This window comes from Tachypleus tridentatus, chromosome 6, assembly GCF_004210375.1.
Source record: "Tachypleus tridentatus isolate NWPU-2018 chromosome 6, ASM421037v1, whole genome shotgun sequence".
Classification (NCBI taxonomy): domain Eukaryota; kingdom Metazoa; phylum Arthropoda; class Merostomata; order Xiphosura; family Limulidae; genus Tachypleus; species Tachypleus tridentatus.
Genome location: NC_134830.1, coordinates 34,984,339 through 35,009,426, shown reverse-complemented (window position 1 = coordinate 35,009,426; position 25,088 = coordinate 34,984,339). Strand labels below are relative to the sequence as shown.

The 25,088-nt window shown below is 36.5% G+C and overlaps 1 protein-coding gene across 9 annotated transcripts in view; it reads right to left on the bottom strand.

The window, feature by feature from the left end:
* The window catches only part of LOC143252231 (tRNA methyltransferase 10 homolog B-like), a 196,995-nt gene that overhangs the window by 129,933 nt on the left and 41,974 nt on the right, over positions 1-25,088 (bottom strand). Inside the window, exon 7 of one of the 9 annotated variants that reach the window (XM_076504047.1) lies at positions 10,156-10,540. The exons of the other annotated variants lie outside the window; for them this stretch is intronic. Within the exon in view, the coding sequence (XP_076360162.1) occupies positions 10,430-10,540 (111 nt within the window). The 3' untranslated portion in view covers positions 10,156-10,429. Of the gene's footprint in view, positions 1-10,155; positions 10,541-25,088 lie in introns of those variants that run through there. 9 annotated transcript variants of the gene reach the window in all.

Genomic DNA, 25,088 nt, shown 5'->3' with positions numbered 1-25,088 from the left:
ACGACTATGACAGTCCTGGGCCAGTGTGGTAACCTTTTGCCTTTCAGGACTTGGCCTGTCTCACACTGAACCGGTTTCCTGGTTTCTCAGAATTAGCCTGGTAATTGTTGAAGCACAAATTCTCTGGACAACATCTTTTAATCATGCCGATGGTAACCCTGTGGTTTTCTTTACTCAAGCCAGAATGATCGAATCTTTCGCTGTACTCTCATTTATTACAATCACGCATTTTTGAATGGCTAGTAATACGGATTCTTAATAAACTCATTTTAGCAGTTTTAAATCAATTAAAATATTTAACATCGAACACCTCACGTTTTTTTTATAAAATCACGTGATTTGAACTCAGTATTGTGTTATCCAAAGTAGCATAACTAGCCACACAATCAACCAGCCTATCTTCTCTCTCCTTATCACGTAAACAGCACTGTACATGTAGCTAAAGAGCAAATGATGTAAAACTTAGACTGCTGTGATCTTATTATGTATCATTATGTATAAATACCAGTGAAAGTACCCGGTTTTGTTCGGGTTATTAAATTACTATATTCAATATAACGTTTTTTTCATTTTAGCATAAACGAACAGGCAAGAAAAACATTTTAAACATTTTTTATGTACTAAAAACATAAAAACATTTCTATGTGGTTTTTCATTACCTTGCCTCATTAAGAAGATGGACGTACGCACGTGGATAAGATAAATAATATAATACCCTGGTGTATATACTCAGGGTCTACTTAGTATTTTGTAAAGTAAAAAAGCACTTACTTTCTATGTGGTTTTCGCTGGCTTGCCTCATTAAAAAGATTTGCATGCGTGCACATACCTGGATAACATCACTAATGATGCTCATGTTCACACTCTCACAATCTACTTAATATGGGTGCATTTCTGATTTCTAGGTTCATAATTCTTGAGGATATGACAGTTGCATTTCTTTTCTATGTGATTTTTCGCATAAAAAGATACGCAGCATACAAATAAATAACAATACCCAGGTGTACACCCTCAGGAGAGGGGTTAAAATAAGTCCTCAAATATTCTTTCATTTTTATAATGAAACTTGTATGTGTTGCAATTATTTCTACCAACAGAAACTATCTTTTTCCCACAGTCTATAAAGATATTATATTCATAATATAATCCTTTCAAAGTGAAATACGATCAAGAATAAATGTAAACAAAAAACAAACAAAAACTCGTTATGGGAGATACTTTTATCCACATATTAGTACTACAGTTGAATGTAATTCATATTTCTAGCCCTGGATCCGAGAGGGAGAGATCTGTTCATGCATGTCAAACAGCGCGTAGGGAAGGGACAGCTCTGAACGCTGTGTTAACTTTAAAGAGTTTGTTTCTCATTTTAGGCACGAAACAAACGGAGCGTTATTTTCATTCATTAACCGTTAAGTCCTAATAAGTGCTTTCTACATATACTGGAACTTCTGTTTGCGTTCCAAATTTTTATATGATCCTAAAGGCACGTTTTTGAGATCTGTCCCTTATAAAGTAAGTGCATGCTGGGTGAGTTGTAAGATAATAGTTCTATCTTTCCACATTGCTGGTTTCAAGTTTCAAGCCTAATTTGCCACTCGATAATGAGCTATCATATATAAGATTTATAACCAACAAATGTAATCCATTTTATAAAAAAGGCTAATGCTTCTCTAAATTCTAGATGATTGTTGTAATAAAGACAAACATACATGGTGTTGGAAACCTTGAGATAAACTTGTGCACAAGCAGATCAAAACTTAATAGCGTCGCATATATAAGAAATGAAAAATAAATTGAATTTCAGATCGCAAACTATTACTAAAGGCAAAATATATCCCAGTAGGAGAGGTATTTACGGAATAGGGAACCAATGAGAGATGGCTATACACTGTTACACTGCCTAATATCTCTTTAATTCAACTGATATTCACAAAGACTGGCGGGTGATTATTTTTAAATGGGCTTCCTTCTTTTATCTCGTAAATAAACAATATCTTAAGTGGGGGTGTTTTGAAGGAGTAATTATACTTAAACAATTTATAAAAACTTGTACCTCAGTCAAATGATACGTTATAACATTTGTAGCACATAAAATCTGATGAATCTGGGTACTAATCAAAATGACTAAATTAAAAGTGAGAGAAGGAATGAGTTTATAATCAAAACAATAATTGGTTAGATAACAATGCCCCTTACTATAAATGGCTACATAACAATTCCCCTTAACATTGGGCTTTCAATGTGAAAATAATTTTCTACTTTTTTATTTCAACTAACACCATTTAACAACAACCAACTACAGTCTTGCTCTAATAGTCTGTCGTCGGTAATTTTCTTTTTTCCAGATTTTCCATAATGTCCCTGTTTTGAAACGTTATCACCACACAACTGATAATTCTTGTGGGCGAGATGGTACCAATAAAGAGTCCAATAGTAATATATAAGGGATAAGAATCGGTCTGCGACATACTCGGCCAACATCTTTAACCTGTTGACTGCCAAGTATTTCAGCTGCTACAATACAACTCTAATGCTTCTTCATTTTATAACTTTTTTCGTGACGCCATTTTGGATAGAAAGTGAAACAATTTGTAAGTAGGTCAAATGCATGTATGGTGCTGACATTTAGCGTTGAAGTTAGGCATTATTGAGAACGAAATAACTCGTCCGTGGCACTGTGTTACCGATTGGCTTGGACGAGTTATCTCGTCCACGGCACTGAACAGGTTAAAAAAGGTGGAACAGTTTTCGTGTTCTTGCGCGAAGCTACACAATGGGCTATTTGCGCTCTGACGAAACAGGGTAATCGAGCCATGGATTTTAGCGTTTTAAGTCTGTAAAGTTAGCGCTGACAAACAAGGAAATGGAAATATTCCTAAAATAATTCGAAGAGGGCATGGATTCTCTCTCGGATGTATATTTCGCGAGAAAGGTAAAGACGAATGATATGATCAACAGCAGCTGAAACAAGAGCCTTTGCTGGTATAAACGTAAGCCAAGTGAAATATATTAATACACTTGACATTGATGGCGAAGATTTTACACAAGGGTTCCTATTTGACGAGATTACTTCACTTCTAATATTTCTGTAGATATATAGCTGAGATGAGCTATTAACTTTAAACGCCAGAAAACTTATTGCAAAAAATATCCCAATTCATCCGCCAATACCGTGGCAGAATGTGTTATTGTGCTGCTCACTATCCAACTTAAAATGAGCAACTCTAGAAAAGTTACGCTGTAATGGACACATCTGCGAACTTTATTTCTAGTAAGACACGGTAATGCCAGATTACTACCAAAATACATAGTTAAGGATAAAAGAGAGTTTTCTAGAGATCATTTTTTCAATACTATTGCTCCTCAGCAAGTTTAATTTCCTCCATCGCTAAGTGAACTTCAATGTATCAGTTGAGTAAAACTAATATGTTGCGTACGACAAATCCATGGGTATACAGTTGCTTAAAGAACATAAATTGTCCACATATTGATTTTTAAAGGATTGCGCTAACTCGGGGCAATATATTGGATGGGTATAAAGATAACTTAACTTCAGCTGTGAGTGTGTTATAAGAGTGACAGTCAATACCCTTATTTAAAAAAAAAAAAAAAAGCCGGAACATCCCAAGTAGCGGTTGGTGCTGTTGAATGGCTGTCTTCCTTTCAGAAGTAACGGCTATATTTCAGCCCAAGAGGTCATTTGTAAACTACCTAGTTTACACCTATGTTCGGCCCGGCATGGCCAAGCGCGTTAAGGCGTGAGACTCCTAATCTGAGGGTCGCGGGTTCGCATCCCGGTCGCGCCAAACATGCTCGCCCTTTCAGCCGTGGGGGCGTTATAATGACCCGGTCAATCCCATTATTCGTTGGTAAAAAAGTAGCCCAAGAGTTGGGGGTGGGTGGTGATGACTAGTTGCCTTCCCTGTAGTCTTACACTACTAATTTAGGGACGGCTAGCACAGATAGCCCTTGAGTAGCTTTGTGCGAAATTCAAAAACAAACAAACAAAAGAAACAAACAAAACAAACATACACCTATGTTCATAACTGCCATTCAGGTTAAATAATACCGCACGCTAGTGACTTCTATAACTAGGCTGAAAAAAGGCAGTGTTTGTTTATTTAATGTCAAGTACGAAGCTACACAATGGAATGTCTGTGATCTGCCAACAACGGTTATCGAAGTCCGACTTGTAGTATAGTACGTTCACAGACATACCGCTGTGCCACTGGAGAGCACTTAGCAACATATGTTCCAAAACATAAATACATTTCAAACCTACAGAGTGAGGTATTTGTGTGGTTGGTACTCACAACACATTGTTTTTATATAGTGAAATATTTAATAAAACTTACTACATTATTATTATCTCACTACATTATTAAATATACCGTTATTAAAATGATAATGATTGACTATTACTGTCAGTTTTGATCTTACTGAAAGTTATATCCGTCATTTCAGAGTTTAGAGTAATGGTCAAGTACAATACTGTTGCAAGAAATATGATACGCTTCGATAATTATTACACAACACTCTTCAACAATATTTTGATAAAATACGGTTTAAGTCGCTGCCATTTATCGCACGAAAAATAAAAAGCAACAGACGAAACGTAAGTGTAGATCCTTTGATGTGAAGTGTGTCACAAAACTGACAAATTATCCTCAATTCAAATGATACAGAATAACTCATATAAGTCCTTAAAAATACATATTTTAAACATTTAACTGCCATGACAACTGATCCACAATAATTCAATGTAATTTTCATTAATCTCTGATCAAAACCAAACTTATTACATTTATCAAGACACTGGAGGAAAAAGAAAATCTTAGACAATAATTGAACTGTATATATACTGGATTAACTAATAGTACGTACCGTCATAAAACAAAAATTATAATGATTAGAATACTGATTCATCAGTTGAGTACCTTTGTCATTATTCCCGTCTTTCCGGAACTAATCCCAACATCTCACAACGTTCAATCAACTTGAGAGACTTAAATTAGTTCTAAGTCCTTATAATAGGTTAAAAATCCAAATAATATTCATAAGTATAAAAATAAATGTGTGCAAAACGAGTTTTATAAATGTAATATATATATGTGTGTGTGTATGAACAGAGCCAATTCCATTAGTCAAACTAACTTTGAAGAAAGAATGGAATATAAAGTACTTGCTTACATAGACTTTACTTAACATTGATTAATGTTTCATTGAAACAAATTCTATGCAGTATTACGAACTGCAATTTCCTTAAAGTTAAATATTGTGTCAGGTTTTAAAACAGGCTTAAAGAATTTAGGAAGATTATGCTGTATCATACTTCCATCAGAGTGGAAGAAATAAAATGAAACATTGCTTCCTCAAAATAACTGGTATGGGTATTAAAACTTTAATTGAAATAAATATTTTTATTAAAAATAAATTACTTTACTTAATGTTTTAATATCCACACCAGCCGTCATGATAATACATTGTTACTTCAAGTGGGTTTCTCGTCATCACAAAAAATAATATGCTGTTTTATTTATTTGCTGTTAAACATAACGCAATGCAAGCTGACATCTCCGCAGGGCTGGTCCTAGAGTGCAGGGTACTTGTGTGCAAAAATTAATTGTGGGCCATCCCGCTACAATGTACACGAAATTACACTGTGTAACAAAATTTTTACTTTTTCTTGTTCCTGGGCAGAAAGTGTTAGTTCCTAATTGTTTATGCCTAAAGTAAATGGAAAAGGCATATTTTTCTCTTCAAACATTGCTTTTGTGACCCGGGTAATGAAATTTTCAAATTTACCCATTTTCCAGAACATTCCAGGTAGATTCAGTGCTGAGTAGTTGACAGAGAATTTTCTCGAACTTTTCAAGAACTTTTCAAGAGACCTTTTAGAATTTTCTAGAACTTTCCATAGTAATATATATATGCAGGGCTCACTACTCACCACTTCAGTTTAGTTCTAGCTACCTAAGTGAACATATAAACCTATATGATTTTATCAGAGATGGCATCAAGAAGCTGCAAGCATTCTCCAGATACATTCTGCTGTGTATGTGGCCAATTTATCAAGACAAGAGCCAAAAAGTATTCTGTGACAGCATCTGCTAAAATGTGTGAAGCCTACAAGGCATATTTCCGCATGTCTGTCAGGGATCAAGACACACCCTGGGCACCTCATTTTACCTGTGAGCACTGCAAAAAACTCTAGAAGGTGAGATGGACAATTTTTGCTTGCTTGAATAGTAATATTTTATATTATACAAATTTTAGACCTTTTAAAATTCAAGTATTTTAATTTATATTTTTAATTTCCAATAATATAGAAAAATATTACATATAAAATATTTTACATGAACCTCTTACACATTAGTTGTGGATGAAATAAATTTATTCTTCATAATAACAATTTTATTTTGCTCTTTTGCAGGATGGTACAGAGGGGAAAAGAGAGCCACGAAGTTCGCTATTCCAAGAATTTGGCGTGAACCCAACCAAAGAGATCTTAGTCTCAGAAAATCCTGAGCTCTGTACCAATTCTGCCAGGGAGAAAGCAGCCATCCTCAGAAGAGAGCAGAGGAGGTGCCGAGCTTTTAACATCTAGGCTCAAGGATCTTAGTGGGATTTGTTAGATGAAAGTGTGCAAGTCAAAATCAGAGGAAGCGTCACCAACATTTTCAAGCCTGTTCACTCACCAAGATGGGTTCTACTTCTGCCACAATATATCCGGTCTGTGCGAGGCAACTAGAATTGCCTTTAACCCGAACTATGGCAAAATGTGTTGCAGGATGCTCCTAAAGTTCCATATCCTTGACGCTCATCTTGATAAATTCAAGGAGAACATAGGAGCATACTCAGAGTAGCAAGGCGAGCGTTTCTACCAAGATATACGGAACTTTGAACGCCGCTACCGAAGAGTGTATAACGAAAACATGATGGGAGACTATATTTGGGGGCTGATACGTGAAAGTGATTTTTATTGCGGTCGCAAATCTCGAAAAACTACTCACTTCTAAACATTTTGTTCATTTTTATATAACTTTAATATAAATACATGTAAATCTTGTAAATAACACATACTATACAGGAAAAAAATTTGTGTTACATAATGTTATATATATCAGGTCATCCCCTAAGTAATGTCCGAAAATTTAATACAGAAAGTGCATCGTCATTTTTGTCTTTGTAGAAAGCTTTAATGACTAAAATATGTAGTAGGACGTGTATAAAAATGTTCAGACAAATAAAAGAAATTAACCCAACTCCACTTTTTTCAGGTCATTAATTAAATAAACCCTTATGAAGATGGATGTGTCTAAGAAGCATATCAGGCATATAATGCTTTATGAGTTTAAAAAAAGGCAACAGTGCAGCAGAAACTACACGAAACATTCAAGGTGTTTATGGTGCGATGTCTATCAGTGAAAGAAAATGTCGAAGATGGATTCAGAAGTTCAGATCAGGTGACTAGAGCTTAAGTGATGCGTCACGTTCAGGTCGTCCTGTTGAGCTTAACGATGAATTGCTGCTGGCTGTACTTGATGAAGATTGTGCTGTAACAGTTGAAGAACTAACACAGAAGCTTCATTCAACCCATTCAACAGTCCATCGTCAATTGCAACAGCTTGAAAAGGTGTCAAAAGTTGGGAAATGGGTCCCCCATGATTTAACAGAAGCCAACCTCAGAGAAAGAATGGACATTTGCACTTCACTGCACTCTCGTGAACGTAACTCCCATTTTTTGAAGAAGTTAGTGACTGGAGATGAAAAATGGATATTTTATAAAAATGTTAAGCGCCGCAGACAATGACTCAGTGCAGGTAAACTGGCTAGGGCACAGCTCAAAATGGACCTCCACCCTAAGAAGGTCTTGTTAAGCATTTGGTGGGATATTATTGGTGTGATCCACTTTGAGTTGCTGCCACTCAATGAACAATTACATCACATTTCAAGTGTCAACAGTTAGAGCACTTGAATATTGCACGGAAAGAAACGAGGTCTGTTTTGATCAATCGTAAAGGTGTTGCGTTACACCAGGATAATGCACACCCCATACAGCAATGATCATACAGTCATGTGAAAAAGTTAGGACACTCGATGAAAGTCTGTGTATATTTGTAACATTTTTGGATATATAGATATTTAATCTCAATTTTAACAACACTGAGAGATTATAGGAATATAACTAAAGAATTAAAACTGAAGAAAAGACCTTCTGTAAATGTCATGCTACAAAAATGCATATTCGAACTGAGGAAACAGTTAGGACACCCCCTACATTTATACCCACATAAAATGGCTCAACTCACACACAGGTGTATCACACCAGATGCACGTGATTAGAAGATCGCTACTCAGCATTGTGAATGAGGCTTGCCTTATTTAAACCTCAGACATTTAGTTTTGTGTGCTCCTGACTGTTGAAGTGAGAGTGAGCACCATGGTGAGAGCAAAAGAGCTGTTTAAGGCCTTCAGAAAGAAAGTTGAAGCAGCTTATGAGTCTGGTAAGGGATTTAAAAATATCCCAAAAGATTTCGAAATCAGCCATTCCACTGTCCAGGAAATCGTCAACAAGTGAAGGGCTTTCAAAACAACTGCCAACAGGCCCAGATCTAATCGTCCAAGCATGTTCACCCCAAGAGCAGACCGCAAGATGCTAAAAGAGGTCTCCAAAAACCCTAAAATGCCATCACGGGACCTACAGCAGGCTCTGGCTACTGTTGATGTGAAAGTGCATGCCTCTACAATCAGAAAGAGACTGCACAAGTGTAACTTGCATGGGAGGTGTGCAAGGAGGAAACCTTTGCTCTCTAAAAGAAACATCAAGGCCAGACTTAAGTTTCCCAGAGAGAATGTAGACAAAGACCAGGACTTCTGGAATAATGTTCCATGGAAAGATGAGTCCATAATTAAATTATTTGGACACCAGAACAAAGGCCATGTTTGGCGTAAACCAAATACAGCATTCCAGGAAAAGAACCTCATACCAACTGTAAAGCTTGGAGGTGGAAGTGTCATGGTTTGGGGCTGCTTTGCTGCATCAGGACCTAAACAGCTCACAATCATAGAATCCACCATGAATTCTACCGTGTATCAGAGGATGCTTGAAGATCATGTGAGACCATCTATCAGAAAATTAAAGCTGAAGCGGAACTGGACCCTGCAACACGACAATGACCCAAAATATACCAGTAAATCCACTAAGAACTGGTTTAAAACTAAGAAATGGAGAGTCCTGGAATAGCCGAGTCAAAGCCCAGATCTTAATCCCATGGAGATGCTGTGGGATGACTTGAAACGGGCTGTACATGAAAGAAACCCCTCAAACATCTCACAGCTGACAGAATTTTGCATTGAGGAGTGGGGCAAACTTTCTTCAGACAGATGTCAGAGATTGGTAGATGGCTACAAGAAGCGTCTCACTGCAGTTATTTCAGCCAAAGGGGTAACAGGCTTTACTGTTACCCCTTTAGGGGGTAGGGTGTCCTAACTTTTTCCTCAGTTCGAATATGCATTTTTGTAGAATTACATTTACAGAAGATCTTGAAAAGTCTTTTGTTCAGATTTAATTGTTTAGTTATATTCCTATAAGCTCTCAGTATTGTTAAAATTGAGATTAATATCTATATATCTAAAAATGTTACAAATATACACAGGCTTTCATGGGGTGTCCTAGCTTTTTCACATGACTGTATCTGCAAAGATTGAAGAGCTAGACTGGAAAAAAATTCCACATCATCTTTATTCTTCAGACCTTGCCCCATCTGATTATCATCTATTCCGAAGTTTGCAGAAGTGTCTTTATGGAAAAGAACTTGGAACACAAAAAGATGTCAAAACTATCCTCTCTACATTCTTTTCCTCCAAACCTCAAGAATTTTATAGAAGTGGTATTCAGAAGCTTGTGAATCGTTGGCAGGAAGTAATTAATAATAGAGGAACAAACATTATTGATTAAATAACATTAAAAGGGTTTGAACTCCTTTCTCTTTTATGAACCTAAAATCGGACATTACTTAAGGGGTTACCTGATATATATATATATCTTCATGACAGAGAGCGAGATTAGAGACGAAAAATATAATCATTCACGATGCATCTGAAACTCAATTCTAGTAATGACCAACCCAGTTTACAAACATAAAAAACGGTGTGATAACTCTTTTCTGACACCCAGAAGAGTAAAATTTCTTGCAAATGATTACATCAAAATAAGGTCATATTAGTTGTAACCATTTTACCACACTTTTCCCTTCCATTAGCTCAGCGGTCAGTTTGTGGGATCATAACGTGAAAAAACGAGTTTCTGCACCCACGGTAAGGAAAATCTTATTGTGTAGGATTGTGCTTAACAACAAATAAACAAATTAATTAACCAGTTTTATTCTTCTGTACGACTGTGAATCGTCTCCAAATACCAAATCTAATGAAAGCCTAAACTTGCGCCAGTACTTGGATTCAGCCTTGAGTGTGAGATTACGCACTGGATTGTAATATATATTTGAGAAATCCCTTGGCCATAGTCAGAAGGAAGCTGTAAAAAGTTAGAAACAAAAGACATAGTATAAAACTTTCTGAATTATTCTTAGCGCAAAGCTACCCGAGGGCTATCTGCGCTAGCCGTCGCTAATTTAGCAGTGTAAGACTAGGGGGAAGGCAGCTAGTCATCACCACCCACCGCCAACTCTTGGGCTACTCTTTTACCAACGAATAGTGGGATTGACCGTCACATTTTAACGCACCCACGGCTGATATAGCGAGCATGTTTTGTGAGACCGGGATTCGAACCCGCAACCCTCGGATTACGATTCGAACCCTTTAACCCTCCTGGCCATGCCAGGTCTACGACGAAAGAAGCAAATATTAGAACATTATGGTTGTACAAAATTGTAATTTCATCAGACTTACGATAAACTTAATAAACATACGCAATTTCTGAAAATATGAGGCTTCAATATTGAACATTAATACAGTCTATAAGGAAAAGATTACCTTAGAAATAATGTCAAAATAACTCACTTAAACAAAATGAGACTAATCCAGGAAACAAAAACTCACAAATTAAATTATATATTTAAAAACGGCTGGTATGGTTATCGAAGAAGGTCAAAACGTTGTTCGCTCCTCTATTAGTGCCTTCTCTATCCATACCAGCCGTTTTTAAATATATAATTTTCTCTAAAAGTGGGTTTTCTCATCATCACGAAAAACTCACAAACAAATATTCAGAAAAATAAATAAATAAAACGTATGGTTTTTTGTTATTAAGTGCACTTCCATACTACAGGCTATCTGTGTTGTGTCCACTGCGAATACAGCAAACCGATAAACCCTCAAACTTACTGCTAATCCACCAGTAGGGTAAAAAAATATATATATATTAATAAAACTTTCATTTATATTCCACTAGTTTGTACGCTACATCATTAAAACACGCTTTTATAACCTTATGTTGAATTCCATATTTTAGAATTTCAAAACAATTAATAATATAAATTGACTGTCTATGAAATTAGAACCAAACATGCTCGTCCTTTCAGCCGTGGGGGCTATATAATGTGATGGTCAATCACACTATTCGAATAATAGCCCAAGAGTTGGCGATGAATGGCGATAACTAGCTGCCTTCCCTCTAGTCTTACACTGATAAATTAGGGGCGGCTGGCGCAGATAGCCCTCGTGTAGTTTCGCGCGAAATTAAAAAACAAACAAACCATACAACTAACTTTAGATGTAGTTAATCAGCTACAACGGAAGGGCGTTTAGGACTCTATTTAACGACTTTCTAGGTAAATTACCAATAATATTTATCCATTAAGATAATCCAGAAGCATATGAGTATTAAAAGTTACAAAATTAGTAACTGTTACTACATAGCTCGCCATTTTGAAAGGTTTCCTTCTTTGATTATTTGTTTGCTTTAGAGCAAAGCCATATTGAGCTATCTGCTACGTCTAACTAGGGGAATCGAGTCCCGTATTCTAGCGTTGTGAGTCCGTAAACTTGCCGCTTTCACATCGCGAGGGGAACTAGGTTTTGTTCCTGTGATAACTTAACTATCATCTAATGTGATGTTGTTTTCAATGGTTGTAACTCAACCGACCTTTTGAAGAAACCTTCAGTATTTCTTCAAGTTCCCTAACTTTCTTTTTTTATAATTATATGAAAAAAGACGCGTGCCATTTAGGTTTAGATAAAATGAAAAATAATCTTTACTGTAAAACACAATTACAGGGTTCAGGAATCACTGTTTTGCCTTCCATTCCGGGTTCGAATCCCCGTCACATCAAATATGCTTGCTCGCCCTTTCAGCCGTGAGAATGTTATAATGTTACAGTCGATCCCACTACTCCCTGGTAAAAGAGTAGCCCAACAGTTGGTGGTGGATGGTGATTACTAGCTGCCTTTCCTCTAGTCTTACACTGCTAAATTAGGGACTGCTAGCGCAGATAGCCCTCGTGTAGCTTTGCGCGAAATTCAAAACAAACAAACCCTTCCCCATTTATTTACACAATGGGTAAGAAAGAAGACAAATGAACACTGCTTTTACTTAACGCAAAAACTGAACCGTATATCTGTTTATATCTGAACGAGAAATTGAGTAAACTTTAAAAAACTACCAAAATGAGTTTACGTGATCTTCATCAGATCTCGAAGACAAGGGATGGATGATTTTATCTCGTTAATCAGTGAAACGAAAAACATTTTTTTTTAAATTGCTAAGTCAATAATATTACACTACATGAACAGCTAACTTGTTATAACGTCTTATTACAGTAAGGTCAACTTGTAGCTCTGTCGAAAATCATAGAAGCTTAACTTAGTGTTCGATTAAATGTTAAATGGTCGACTGCTTTTGTAAAATGATAAGACCGTATAAAGTAGGAGATAACCAAACACAAGGAAAAACTTCACGAAATATCATCACACTGCCTGAAGCTACCTTAAAGCAGACCACACAGCTTCCATGGTCACATTGCAAACATATACATTTCTTTAACTAAAACTAAATCATCATGTTATATAAAACGATATCGATGAAGGGTATACACATTTAGTTTTAAAATTAGGCCCAGCATGGCTAGGTGGATTAAGGCGTTCGCCTCGTAATCTGAGGGTCGTGGGTTCGATTCCCCATCGCACCAAACATGCTCGTCCTTTCAGCCGTGGGGACGTTATAATGTGACGGTTAATCCCGTTATATGATGCCTTTTTCATGTAAAGATTTACAGGATAAATGTGACATAACTTTGCGATAAGATACAGAAAATATCTCTATCTTTTTTCAAAGGAATACTCTCCTTATCTTCAAATAGAAAATATGTTACACTTTTTACGGGTCCCCCGCTGGTACAGCGGTAAGTCTACGGATTTACAACGCTAAAATCAGGAGTCGGATTCCCCTTAAATATGCTATCAGCAGATAGTCTAATGTGGCTTTGCTATATGAAACACATACACACATACACTCTTTATGGTGTCTTATATAAATTCAAGTGTAAATATTATTTCTCACGATAGCTTTAGCCAGATTTAAAACACTAAATCACTTTCATTATGTCTTAAGAACTTTCCTGTTTCAACTTATATGACTATCTTAATATTCAGCGCCGGATTTAGATGGGATGCAGCCCATACAACTGAATGAGTGTCTGAATTTTGAGTCGTCCTGGAAAAAGGCCTACCCGCATCAGAGAATTGAAGGCCGTAAAGGATCTGAATCTCGCCTCGTTTTTTGTTCGTCATAATTAAACAGAATATCATTAAATAAATAAAAATATGTCGGAAGCAGATGGAGTGATTACTGTAAAGCAATCTTTAAAAGTTAACACTGTTACCTTTGTCAGGACGTGTATTTTGTTACAGCAAAGCCACATCGGACTATCTGCTGTGTCTAGCAATGAAAATAGAACTCTTGATTTTAGTATTGTAAATCAGAACACTTACTGACGTCCTACCAGCGTACGTGTCAGGAATAATATCAGGGTATTTGAGCTAAGGATGTTCCACACATTTCGCTGAGGAGTGAAAGAGACCTGAATCCTCCTAATATTGCAACAGAATATGTGCTGTTGAATATAATCAGACAGTGTAGTCAAACATACGATGTGTTTCTCCTTCCGTAATTGAATCCCGAAGTGTTTTCTTTTAATACTGGTTCTACTATATCAGCAGACGATTAAACGAGTTTATGCTCGCTTGAATTAGCTATGTCTCCCTCATTCTTCCACAGTTTGCGACTTGACGCTTGTCTATGCTATTCTTTCACGACAGATGCATCGATAATGTATATGGGAGTTCCAAGCTGAGTAAACAGGACTATAAAGTATGAAACACTGCTATTCTGACATCATTATCGATTGGTTTTAAAACCTCGGTCCACTCAGTGTGATAATGGGTGGTTAAGAACATTGTTTTCGGAAGGAGGCTGAATATAATCCATTACATATATCCAAGCTGTTTCAGAAACAATTCCCGTGAATCAAATGAAGCCTGTAGTACATTTCAAAGTGAACTAGTTAGCAAGCATTGGGACGGGCGTGTCCTAAATGTTAGCCTGCTGCTGCAAAATGCATTCCGTATTTTAAGGCAGTACGTATTTTATGAGAATGGTGATAAAATCCTGCAGTTAGGTCTTACAAGTACAACCTACGATACCTAAGAATTGGTGGTCAGTGCTGTTCACTCACTGCCATTCACCTAGTCTATCAGTTCAACATTCAGGACACTAAGCGCAAATAGTTCTTGCTTAGCTACATCCCAGTGGATTGGCGGTGAGCTTATGGCCTCACTATGCTCAAATCCAAGGTTTGACTCAATGGGTGAGCAGATGACCTGATGTTTACGCTAAGATTGTTTTTTGTTTTTTTAATTTCGCATAATACTACACGAGAGCTATTTGCGCTAGCCATTCCTAATTTTGCAGTGTAACACTGGAGGAAAGGCAGCTAGTCATCACCACCCACCGCCATCTCTTGGGATACTCTTTTACCAACGAATAGTGGAATTGACCGTAACATTATAACGACCCCACGACTGAAAGAGCGAGCATGTTTGGAGTGACGGGTATTCGAACCTGCGACCCTTGGATTACAAGTCGAGTGCCTTATCCACCTGGCCATGCCGGGCTCCTACGCTAATAAATGACACGCTTGTACAGCTCTTGAAAATTCTAAATCAACTAAAAGTAGTTTGATTCATACATACGCGCCCCCAGTGGCACAGCGGCATGTCTGCGGACTCACAACGCTAAAAACCGGGTTTCGATATCCGTGGCGGGTAAAGTATAGATAGCCCATTGTGTAGCTTTGTGCTCAATTTTAAACAAGCAAACAAACAATCATACATACGTACTTATTTATACATTTTTATTAATACTAGTTGATTGTATCCGTTAAGAAAGCAGTGTTATAGTGTTCCTCTTCCCTATTTATTTTAACCTTATTATTAACTGCTTTATTAGACATTAATTCCATATTCTACTTGATGAAATGTAATAACTGACTAAGTACAGGGGTTTTAAAATTCAAAGCCAAAAGGTTATAAACAAAAGTGAAATTGTGCCCTAATTTATAATGTATTTATCCCCCCCCTCTCGAGCAAAAAATTAAAAAAAGGCTCACGCACATCGTCGGGTAATTTTTAGTCACCATAACAAACATTAGGGTAACCGAGTCAACCAACGTTAGGTGATAGATCTTTAAACGACACACGCTCATACATAATATATCATCTTTACAGTGGAATTCCTACAACTTGTATCAACCAAGAATTAAGAATTCGGGCAGTGTTCATCGTTTTAAAACAGAGCAGTTAAGGAAAAACTGGGTTAGAATTCATAATGACACTGAATATTTGGTGATTGTATTTTTATGCAGTGAAAAGCGTATTTCAACTGGAAGTCTAGTGGTAAATTAAAGTAACTAGTACCTTTTACGAACACATTTGTAGCAATGTTTTTTTTACACCAATGTTAAATTCTTATCGACTGATGTTCTTAAAAAATATTAACTAACACATTTAAAAACAAAAAAGAAAAAAAACTGTGCCAGCAATTTACAAGCGTAAATAATGATTGGTTTGACTACCTGACGATAAACAACAAACACAGAATATTTATGGATTAGGAAATGTGCAAACTATGTTCATACTTATTGTTTTTTGTTTGTTTTTTTAATTTCGCACAAAGTTACTCGAGGGCTATCTGCGCTGTTCATAATTATATGAAAATAAATATTCAACAAAAGAATAAAAAGAACAAAGGAAAAGACGAGGTTTTCAATCTTACTTCAAACACTGAGAAAGAAAAGAACTATCTGTGCAGAATTTCCTGCAAAAACAGCTTGTCAACAACACCCGCCGCCAGCGCTTGGGTTACTTTTGTCTGACGAAATAGTAGGATTTAGTTCTTTGTAGTTAAGCACAAAACTACATAATGGATTATCTATGCTATGCCCACCATGGGTATTGTAATCCGGTTTCTAGCGTTGTAAGCCTACAGACATTCTGCTGTGCCACTGCGGGTGTAGTATTTGACCATCATCCTTATAAAACACTCAAGTTCAGAGTGTCATAATATTATTATTTTCAGCAGAAACACGACACACATAAGAGACCCCGTGACACACTACACTAGTGAGTCACTTTCAATTTCTATCTTTCTGAAAGGGAATAAAAATTACGTTTCTGTTTCGGCTGTGGTGTCATTACTATTGTATAAAAAATAAACGTTTACTTTGGAAATCATTTTGAAACAAAAAGTATTTAAAACATTCCTTCTCTGACATCACGTCTCAGGACATTGATTCAATTAATAGTTCAAAAAGGGCATTTCATAAAATGTTTGTCCATTAACAAAGTTACACAATGGGTGTCAATGCACTACCCACCAAGGGTATCGAAACCTGGTTTTCAGTGTCAAAAAACATTTCAATAAAAGGTGTGTGTGTTTTTCTTATAGCAAAGCCACGTTTGGGCTATCTGCTGAGCCCACCGAGGGGAATCGAACACCTGATTTTAGCGTTGTAAATCCGAAGACTTACCGCTGTACCAGCGAGGGACTCAATGAAAGGAAAACTTAACCTAATGAAGACACTTCCTCGGCAGTGAGTGTTTACACACATAAAATAAAAAAAATAAAGGTTACTTATAAACATTTAAAACAATGCCGTTGGTAGTCATTGCAATTAAGCCGTACTGAATTTGTTTCATTGATCAATATTTGACATACTAAAATATTTTTATATATGAATACAACAATAAGTATACTAACAATGGATTTACAATGTTAAAATCAGGGATTCGATTCCCCTCGGTGGGCTCAGCAGCTAGCTCAATGTGGCTCTGCTGTAAGAAAACCACACACACCCTAAAACATTTGGCCTGACATGGAATGGTGAGTTAAGGCGTTCGACTTGTAATCCGAGGGTCGCGGGTTCGAATCCCGGTCGCACCAAACATGCTCGCCCTTTCAGCCGTGGAGACGTTATAATGTGACGGTCAATCCCACTATTCGTTGGTAAAAGAGCAGCCCAAGAGTTGGCGGTGGGTGGTGATGACAAGCTGCCTTCTCTCTAGTCTTACACTGCTAAATTAGGGACGGCTAGCACAAATAGCCCTCGAGTAATTTTGTGCGAAATTCAAAAACAAACAAACAAACAAACAAACTTTCCCTTCTGGAAGATCTTCCGAAAATGTTAGGTATTTATGTTTCGAATTTCATCTGACAATCTATCATCCATTTGTTGACGTGCTTGTGTCTAACTATTTGTTTGACCTGTTTCAACTACTTAAGCTTCCCAATTACACACATTTTTCAGTCTTACAACTAACTGCGTTTTCTACGAAAATGTTTATTCCTATACTACTTTTATTCTATATATATATACTTCGTATCACAGTTAATATCAACTTAAGAGTGCAGCATACTTTCAAGTGAACTCGAACCAGATTTACACGGTTTGGCAATAATGAAAATTCCTCTTCTGTTAGTGGCCAGTTACGCGTACACATTTAATTAGCATCGGACATTAATTGATTTACCTTTATTACAAAGTTGGTTCAAACAGCGTCTGAAAATCCTTTGGATAGCCACATTCCCGAAACGGAATGATTACGGTATTGTTACGTTTACTGCAATAGTTGCAGTCCTAGAATTGTTTGCAGTATCCATTATTTAACAAAGCTTGTGTTGTTCTAAGCTCCACTTTACTTCAATATGTTCCATTAGAGAAAATCAAATCTCTCACAGAATGAAGCAGAAATGACTCACACTTCTTTATGGATCATATAATGAAAAAACATACATACAAGAAAAACAGAAAACAGTACTCATTGTAACGGGAACAAGGAACTATTTATCGCAAGACTAATAAACTTATACACAATACTGATAGTTTTAATGTTTTAGAACCCATATATTCTACAATACTGTTTTTCAAATTTACGATCAATCGAAAATCAAATGCTCTTTACGAATATTTCACACGTATCTCAGACCCAAACAATGTCAAACCAATTTAAAACTGTGTCTTATATATATAACTTAATTATTGAAATTTCGAACTTCTGTGTATTCACAAAATCAAAACTTTTTGTTTGTCATAAATTATTAATGACACAAACAGAATTATATACTCCGTAATGACGAGAAAACCCACTTGTAGAGAAATTATATATTTAAAACGGCTGGTATGGGTAGAAAGCACTATGTAGAGGAGCGAACAACGTTTCGACCTTCGGTTATCGTTGTTCGTTCCTCTACTAGTGCTTTCTCAACCCATACCAGCCGTTTTTAAACATAAGAATTATATACTAATTTATAATGATATAATGCACTGTAACTACTATAAGCGTTCCATAACTGGTATATTCTGTAGGAAGAGGTCTTCTGTACGTCCATTTTAGTACAGCTCACAACATACATTTACTACCATCGGATGCACCACATGTCTGTACGACAATGTAAAGACATTTGATTCCATATCTTATAAAAATGAGTTTAAACTTACTATCATCATACGAGGAATGAAATGCAACTTTTATTGGTTACATAGCACACGGGAAGGTCTGGTGAAATATGCTCCTGTAATCATCTGAACGTAGAGTTGCGGCTGTGAACACACGATTTAGACGTAAAACGGCGAGCTACATTCTAGAAATAGTCGCAATTGTATGTTTTGTACTTATCTCATTGCCTTACTATTGACTTAGAAGCAGTTCCACATTCTAATATCAACTTGTTAAGACTTGTAACCAATGTTCAAAATCTTCGATTGTCCCATGACTCTCCACGAATGTGAAACACTGAAATGTTTCCTCTGTGATTAAACCATAGTTCACAACCAATCTATAGCGTTTTAAGCCTTGTATTTCAGTTCCGAGTAAGAACTAAGACAAAACTGAAGACAATGCAATAAGCTGAATGGTCAATCATTTGCATTTCAGATGAGCCATCATCAAATACCTAATTTGAATAAGAGTGGTTCACATTATTTTCTAGCTATAAACGTTACAAATTACGACTATTCTTTAACTCTTTTAGAGAGCTTATAGTACAATAATACAGTGACAGACACTAGTCACTTACACTATGATAATCCACGTAAAACGGTACTACATACCAATAATACAATGTTGTATGAGCTATATAAATCACTATCACTACCGGTACTGTAACCCAGTAGATAAGAAGAAATATATTATTTATTGTCAATACTGTAACAGAATATGTATATGAAACATTATTAAGTATCTATACAATAACAAATATGATAATTAAACTTCACAAATAACAGCAAACGGTATGAAGTATTCCACCATTTGATAGTACTGCCCAACTGTTTCCTTCCAATAATGCAGAAAATCAACAGTATCTATTTTAGTATTCGTAATACAAGGAATATGGTGGCATAGTTTTATCTGTTTGTTTTAGAATTTCATGCAAAGTTACAAGACTTCTATTTTCGCTGGCAATCCCTAATACAGCAGTGTAAGACAAGAGAGAAGACAGACAACCATTACTACCGAGCACCTGGTGGCATAGCATCTTCAGTGCTGAATATAGTAACTCTATGTTAATTATTCAATACGTTACTGCTGATATATATACTTTTAATGATTCAGTTATTCATATTTACAGAAAAATAGAATAACTGGAATTAATGACAAGACAACATGAATTTGAATGAAGATGTTCGATAAACGTCTAGAAACTAGAAGCGAAAGAGTGGAGAAAGTTTCACATTATTCCTTTCGCTAATATTCTTCAGCACACCACTAAAAGGCCTTCTACAACATCTATCGTAATGCATGTTGATACCTAGTCACCTACACACACTGGGGTGAGTTCTACATTATGGACAATTCAAACGTTCAGAAATGTTATATAAGTTACCATGGAGCTATTTCTTTAAAGACGTTCGTTGTGTCTACCTACGAGGCAGGCCAGGTGGTTAAGGCAATCGACTCGTATTCTAAGGGTCGAGGGTTCGAATTCCCGTCACACCAAACATTCTCGCTCTTTTAACACTTCTACGAAAAGACGTTTCTAGTCCTGATTTCTCCAAGCCCGTTCCCCTGGCTGTGGATTCGCTAGATAGTAGATAGGGACAGTGGGAATCTCGTTAATTCATTCATTCATGGATTTAAATGGCAATTTCATTTAAATACAAAATTATTAGCATAATATTAATAACCTTTCAAGTTGCTCTGGGGCAGCATTAGGCCCCACTTTTCGTAGGAGTGTTAACTGTGGGGGCGTTATAAAGTGACGGTCAATCCTACTATTCGTTGGTGAAAGAGTAGCCCAATAGTTGGCGATGGGTGTTGACGATTAGCTGCCTTTCCTCTAGTCTTACAGTGCAAAATTAGGGGCGGCTAGCGGAGATAGCCCTTGTGTAGCTTTGCGCGAAATTCAAAGCAAAACAAACCAAACCAAACCAAACATAAGAAGCAGAAGAAGGATTCTAGAATTCAATCACTTGGGAAACTGTTCACGCATTCCAAATGAGCGAACAGCACAAAGCACGTGTTTTAATTTGAAACTGAATATCGGTAACTCGCCTCTGAGAACTCACACCTATCACAAATATCTGTCTCAAAAAAACTAAGAAATGTTTAATTTGAACTTCACAGAAAAATATGCTTTCTACCAACTTTTATTAAATCGACTGTGTTTGATTGTTTATTTTTTTTACAAAGCTACTTGACGGTTATCTGTTCTAGTCATCTTAATTTTGAAGAGCCAGACTACAGGGAAAGCAGCTTGTTGACACCACCCTCCGTCAATTCGTGGGCTACTTTTTACCAATGAATTGGCGATAAAATTTTAATGACCCCACGGCTGAAAGAGAGCATGTTCGATGAAGTGACTTTAACCGTTAACCCACAGGTTGCAAGTCAAGTGTTTCAACCATCAGGCGAATGAATATACATCACAGTGAAATACACTACCTTAACCACCGCTAATAACTACATTTTTTCCAAAACAGTTATATTGCGTGAATACTCTAAATAACTTATTGTACAATGCAATATACCAAACATTCTACTTGCAAATCTTACTAATTGAACCCTTGACCTTATAAAACATGTTTTAAATATCTTTATGAGTATTTTTTCTAAAATGCAATTTAAAATTATTAATACTATATGACGGATTTTACCGTTGAAATAACTACCTGATGTGGTTTGGTTTTTCTGAATTTCGCGCAAAGCTACACGAGGGCTATCTGCGCTAGCCGTCCCTAATTTAGCAGTGTAAGACTAGAGGAAAGGCAGCTAGTCATCACCACCCACCGCCAACTCTTGAATTACTCTTTTACCAACGAACAGTGGGATTGACCGTCGCATTATAACACTCCCCACGGCTGAAATGGCGAGCATGCTTGATGTGACGGGGATTCGAACCCGCGACCCTTGAATTACGAGTCGAGTGCCTTAACCATCTGGCCATGTCGGGCTACTACCTGATGTTTAACAAAGAAGAAACACCCGATAGTGACGCCCGGGACTTGTAATCCAGATTTGATGCTTTATAATTTATTAACATATATGCTAGACAACACTTTTACAAAGTTTATTTTTTTAGCCGTTGGGTTTGTCTGTTTGAACGTAAGCACAAAGCTGGCACAACAGGCTATCTGTAATCGGCCTACCACGAAACCCGGTTTCTAGCGTTGTGAGCCCGGAGACATACCGCTGTGCCTGCCAAGACGTTAGGAAGAATAAAACTTAGTTCAGAAAAGGAATGTCACATTCGAGCCTCAACCGTGACCATACATCTATATTCAATGAGTGGTCTAATACAAGTTTTGTAAATAGTTGTAATGGTACTGGTCGATCATCCTTTATGGGTGCCTTCAATACGTCTAAGGAAAGTAATACGTTGGATGACAGAATTGCAAGTTTTGTTGAAGTGATCTGTCTAGTATAGAAACCGGTTGAAGGTGACTCCGAGAATGTTTTCAAATTTAGGAATTTTATATTGGTGTCTTGTAGGGTTAGTTCGTTTGACCTGAGTGGCCACTGCAAACCTATTTAAAAAAAGTCATTTTGGCTTCGAAGGTTGCTAGACACAAATAAAGCAAAAAAATAAACAGGATTCATTACGACATTAACTAACAAAGCAAACAGGATTCACTACGACATAAACTAACAAAACAAACGGGATTCATTACGACATAAACTAGCAAAACAAACAGGATTCACTACGACATAAACTAACAAAACAAACAGGATTCACTACGACATAAACTAACAAAACAAACGGGATTCATTACGACATAAACTAACAAAACAAACGGGATTCATTACGATATAAACTAACAAAACAAACAGGATTCACTACGACATAAACTAACAAAACAAACGGACATTCATTACGACATAAACTAACAAAATAAACATAAACTAACATTCATTACGACATAAACTAACAAAATAAACAGAGATTCATTACGACATAAACTAACAAAACAAACGGGATTCACTATGGCAAAACTTATGACTAGATTTTTTTCAAATACATCCACAACTGTTTATATAGCTGACTGCAAAAACTAATTAATCGTCGACGAAATCGATCACTCGGAAAAGCACTAGCCCCTGTATCTTATGATTTTTATGAAATATACTTTGTGTATTTGTCACAATATAATCGACATTGAAGAACGACCGTATATTCGACTTACCACATATATGATACCTAAACTTTACATTTCCCACAGTATTAGTTGGCATAAGAGAAAGACCTTACCACAGTATACGTAGTGCCTTCATTAAACGTGAAACCAAAGAGATTCGGGCGTGGTATGATCTGGAGGTTAAAACGCTTGACGTACAATCGGTGGATTACGGGTCCGAGTTCTGTCATTGAAGGCGTTTGCTCTTCGAGCAGTGTATACGTTATAAAGTTACAGCTAATTCCATTGTTTTTGTTAGTCAAAAAAATAACCCAATAATTGGCGAAGAGTGGTATTGACAAGCTGCTTTTCCATTAGTAGATTACTTCTAAATGAGAGACGACTGACGCAGATCTTCCTCGATTAGCTTTGAGCGAAATCGTATAAAACAAACAAATCAAAAGTATTCTTAGAATTTTCTTACCAACCGCCAAAGGAATTTACTCGTTAAAAAAGAATTCAGCGATTAAAAAAAGTTACAATCAAATCAAATATATCATAAAAAGGTGATGATGACTAGCTGCCTTCCCTCTAGTCTTACACTGCTAAATTAGGGACGGCTAGCACAGATAGCCCTCGTGTAGTTTTGCGCGAAATTCAAAACAAACCAATCCTTCCAGTTAATTTCACTCTACAATAATATTAACGACGACGTGGAGTATTTTAGTTTTATGAACCGTTTTTATTACTGTTTTAGTTTCACTGGTCACTGTTTGCATAATAACAATTTTAACGAATAGTGATAAAACCCCAACCATCATATTGTACAAAATTCAACGGTAAACCACTGATTCTCTATTTTCACACAGACATGTTCTATTCAAATAGCATGAAGTGCAAATAAGGCAGGTTTTTCTTTTATATTTTCTATCATTTTGTCTTAGGTCGAAATACTTGATATTACATTTGCAGAATTTTAAAATCATTTTCACCAAATATATACTGCATGTTTATGTAAATATATACATAGATGGAGTGTGTGTGTGTTTATAGCAAAGCCACATCGGGCTATCTGCTGAGCCCACCGAGGGGAATCGAGCCCCTGATTTTAGCGTTGCAAATCCGTAGACTTACCGCTGTACTAGCGGAGGGCGCATAGATGGAGTACCCATTCCCTGGGAGGTTACATAAATCCATGATTAATGAAAGGCTATCTTAGGACGTGAAAAATATGCTTCCCTTATATGTAGCCCCCCACTAAGCCACCCACCCAGTGGCCCAGTGGAACGTCTGTAAGCTTACAACGCTAGAAACCGGGTTTCGATAATCGTTTCTAATTCATTGTGTAGCTTTACGCTTAACTAAAACAAAGACAAAAAAGGATCCCTGATATGTAATTTTAGAAAATGTAGAAAAGCCCATAAAATTGCAAGACATAAAATGTGAAGCCGCAAGTTTCCATGTATCTCTACATGGACCCAACAAACCTTCATGCCAAATTTGGTGAAAATCCATCGATAGGAGATGAAATAGTGGTAAAAATCGCAAAATTGCCCATACAAACCGTAAAACGCAAAACTGAAAATCTGTGCGTACCCCCCGCATGAACCTAATGAATCTCCATACGAATTTTGGTAAAATTTCGGCAACACCTTGAGAAGTAGTTGCATGGACATTCAACTACAACAGACAGTACTTTTTTATATTTATATAGCTTTGTCCAGAAGGTCACATTTTTTCTACTGTTAATATAATTATATTTATTATTTTAATCTCAACCTGGACTTTTCTACACAGTACTATAATAATTTATTCTTTTACACGTGGAACATTTAAAACATTTTCATACTTTGAAACTGATAGGTACAAAGAAAAGCCGCAGTTGTGAGTTAATTTCGTACTTCGCAATTAAAAATGTTCCAGTTGTGATTTTCAGCACAGAAATATTGATGCGCATAA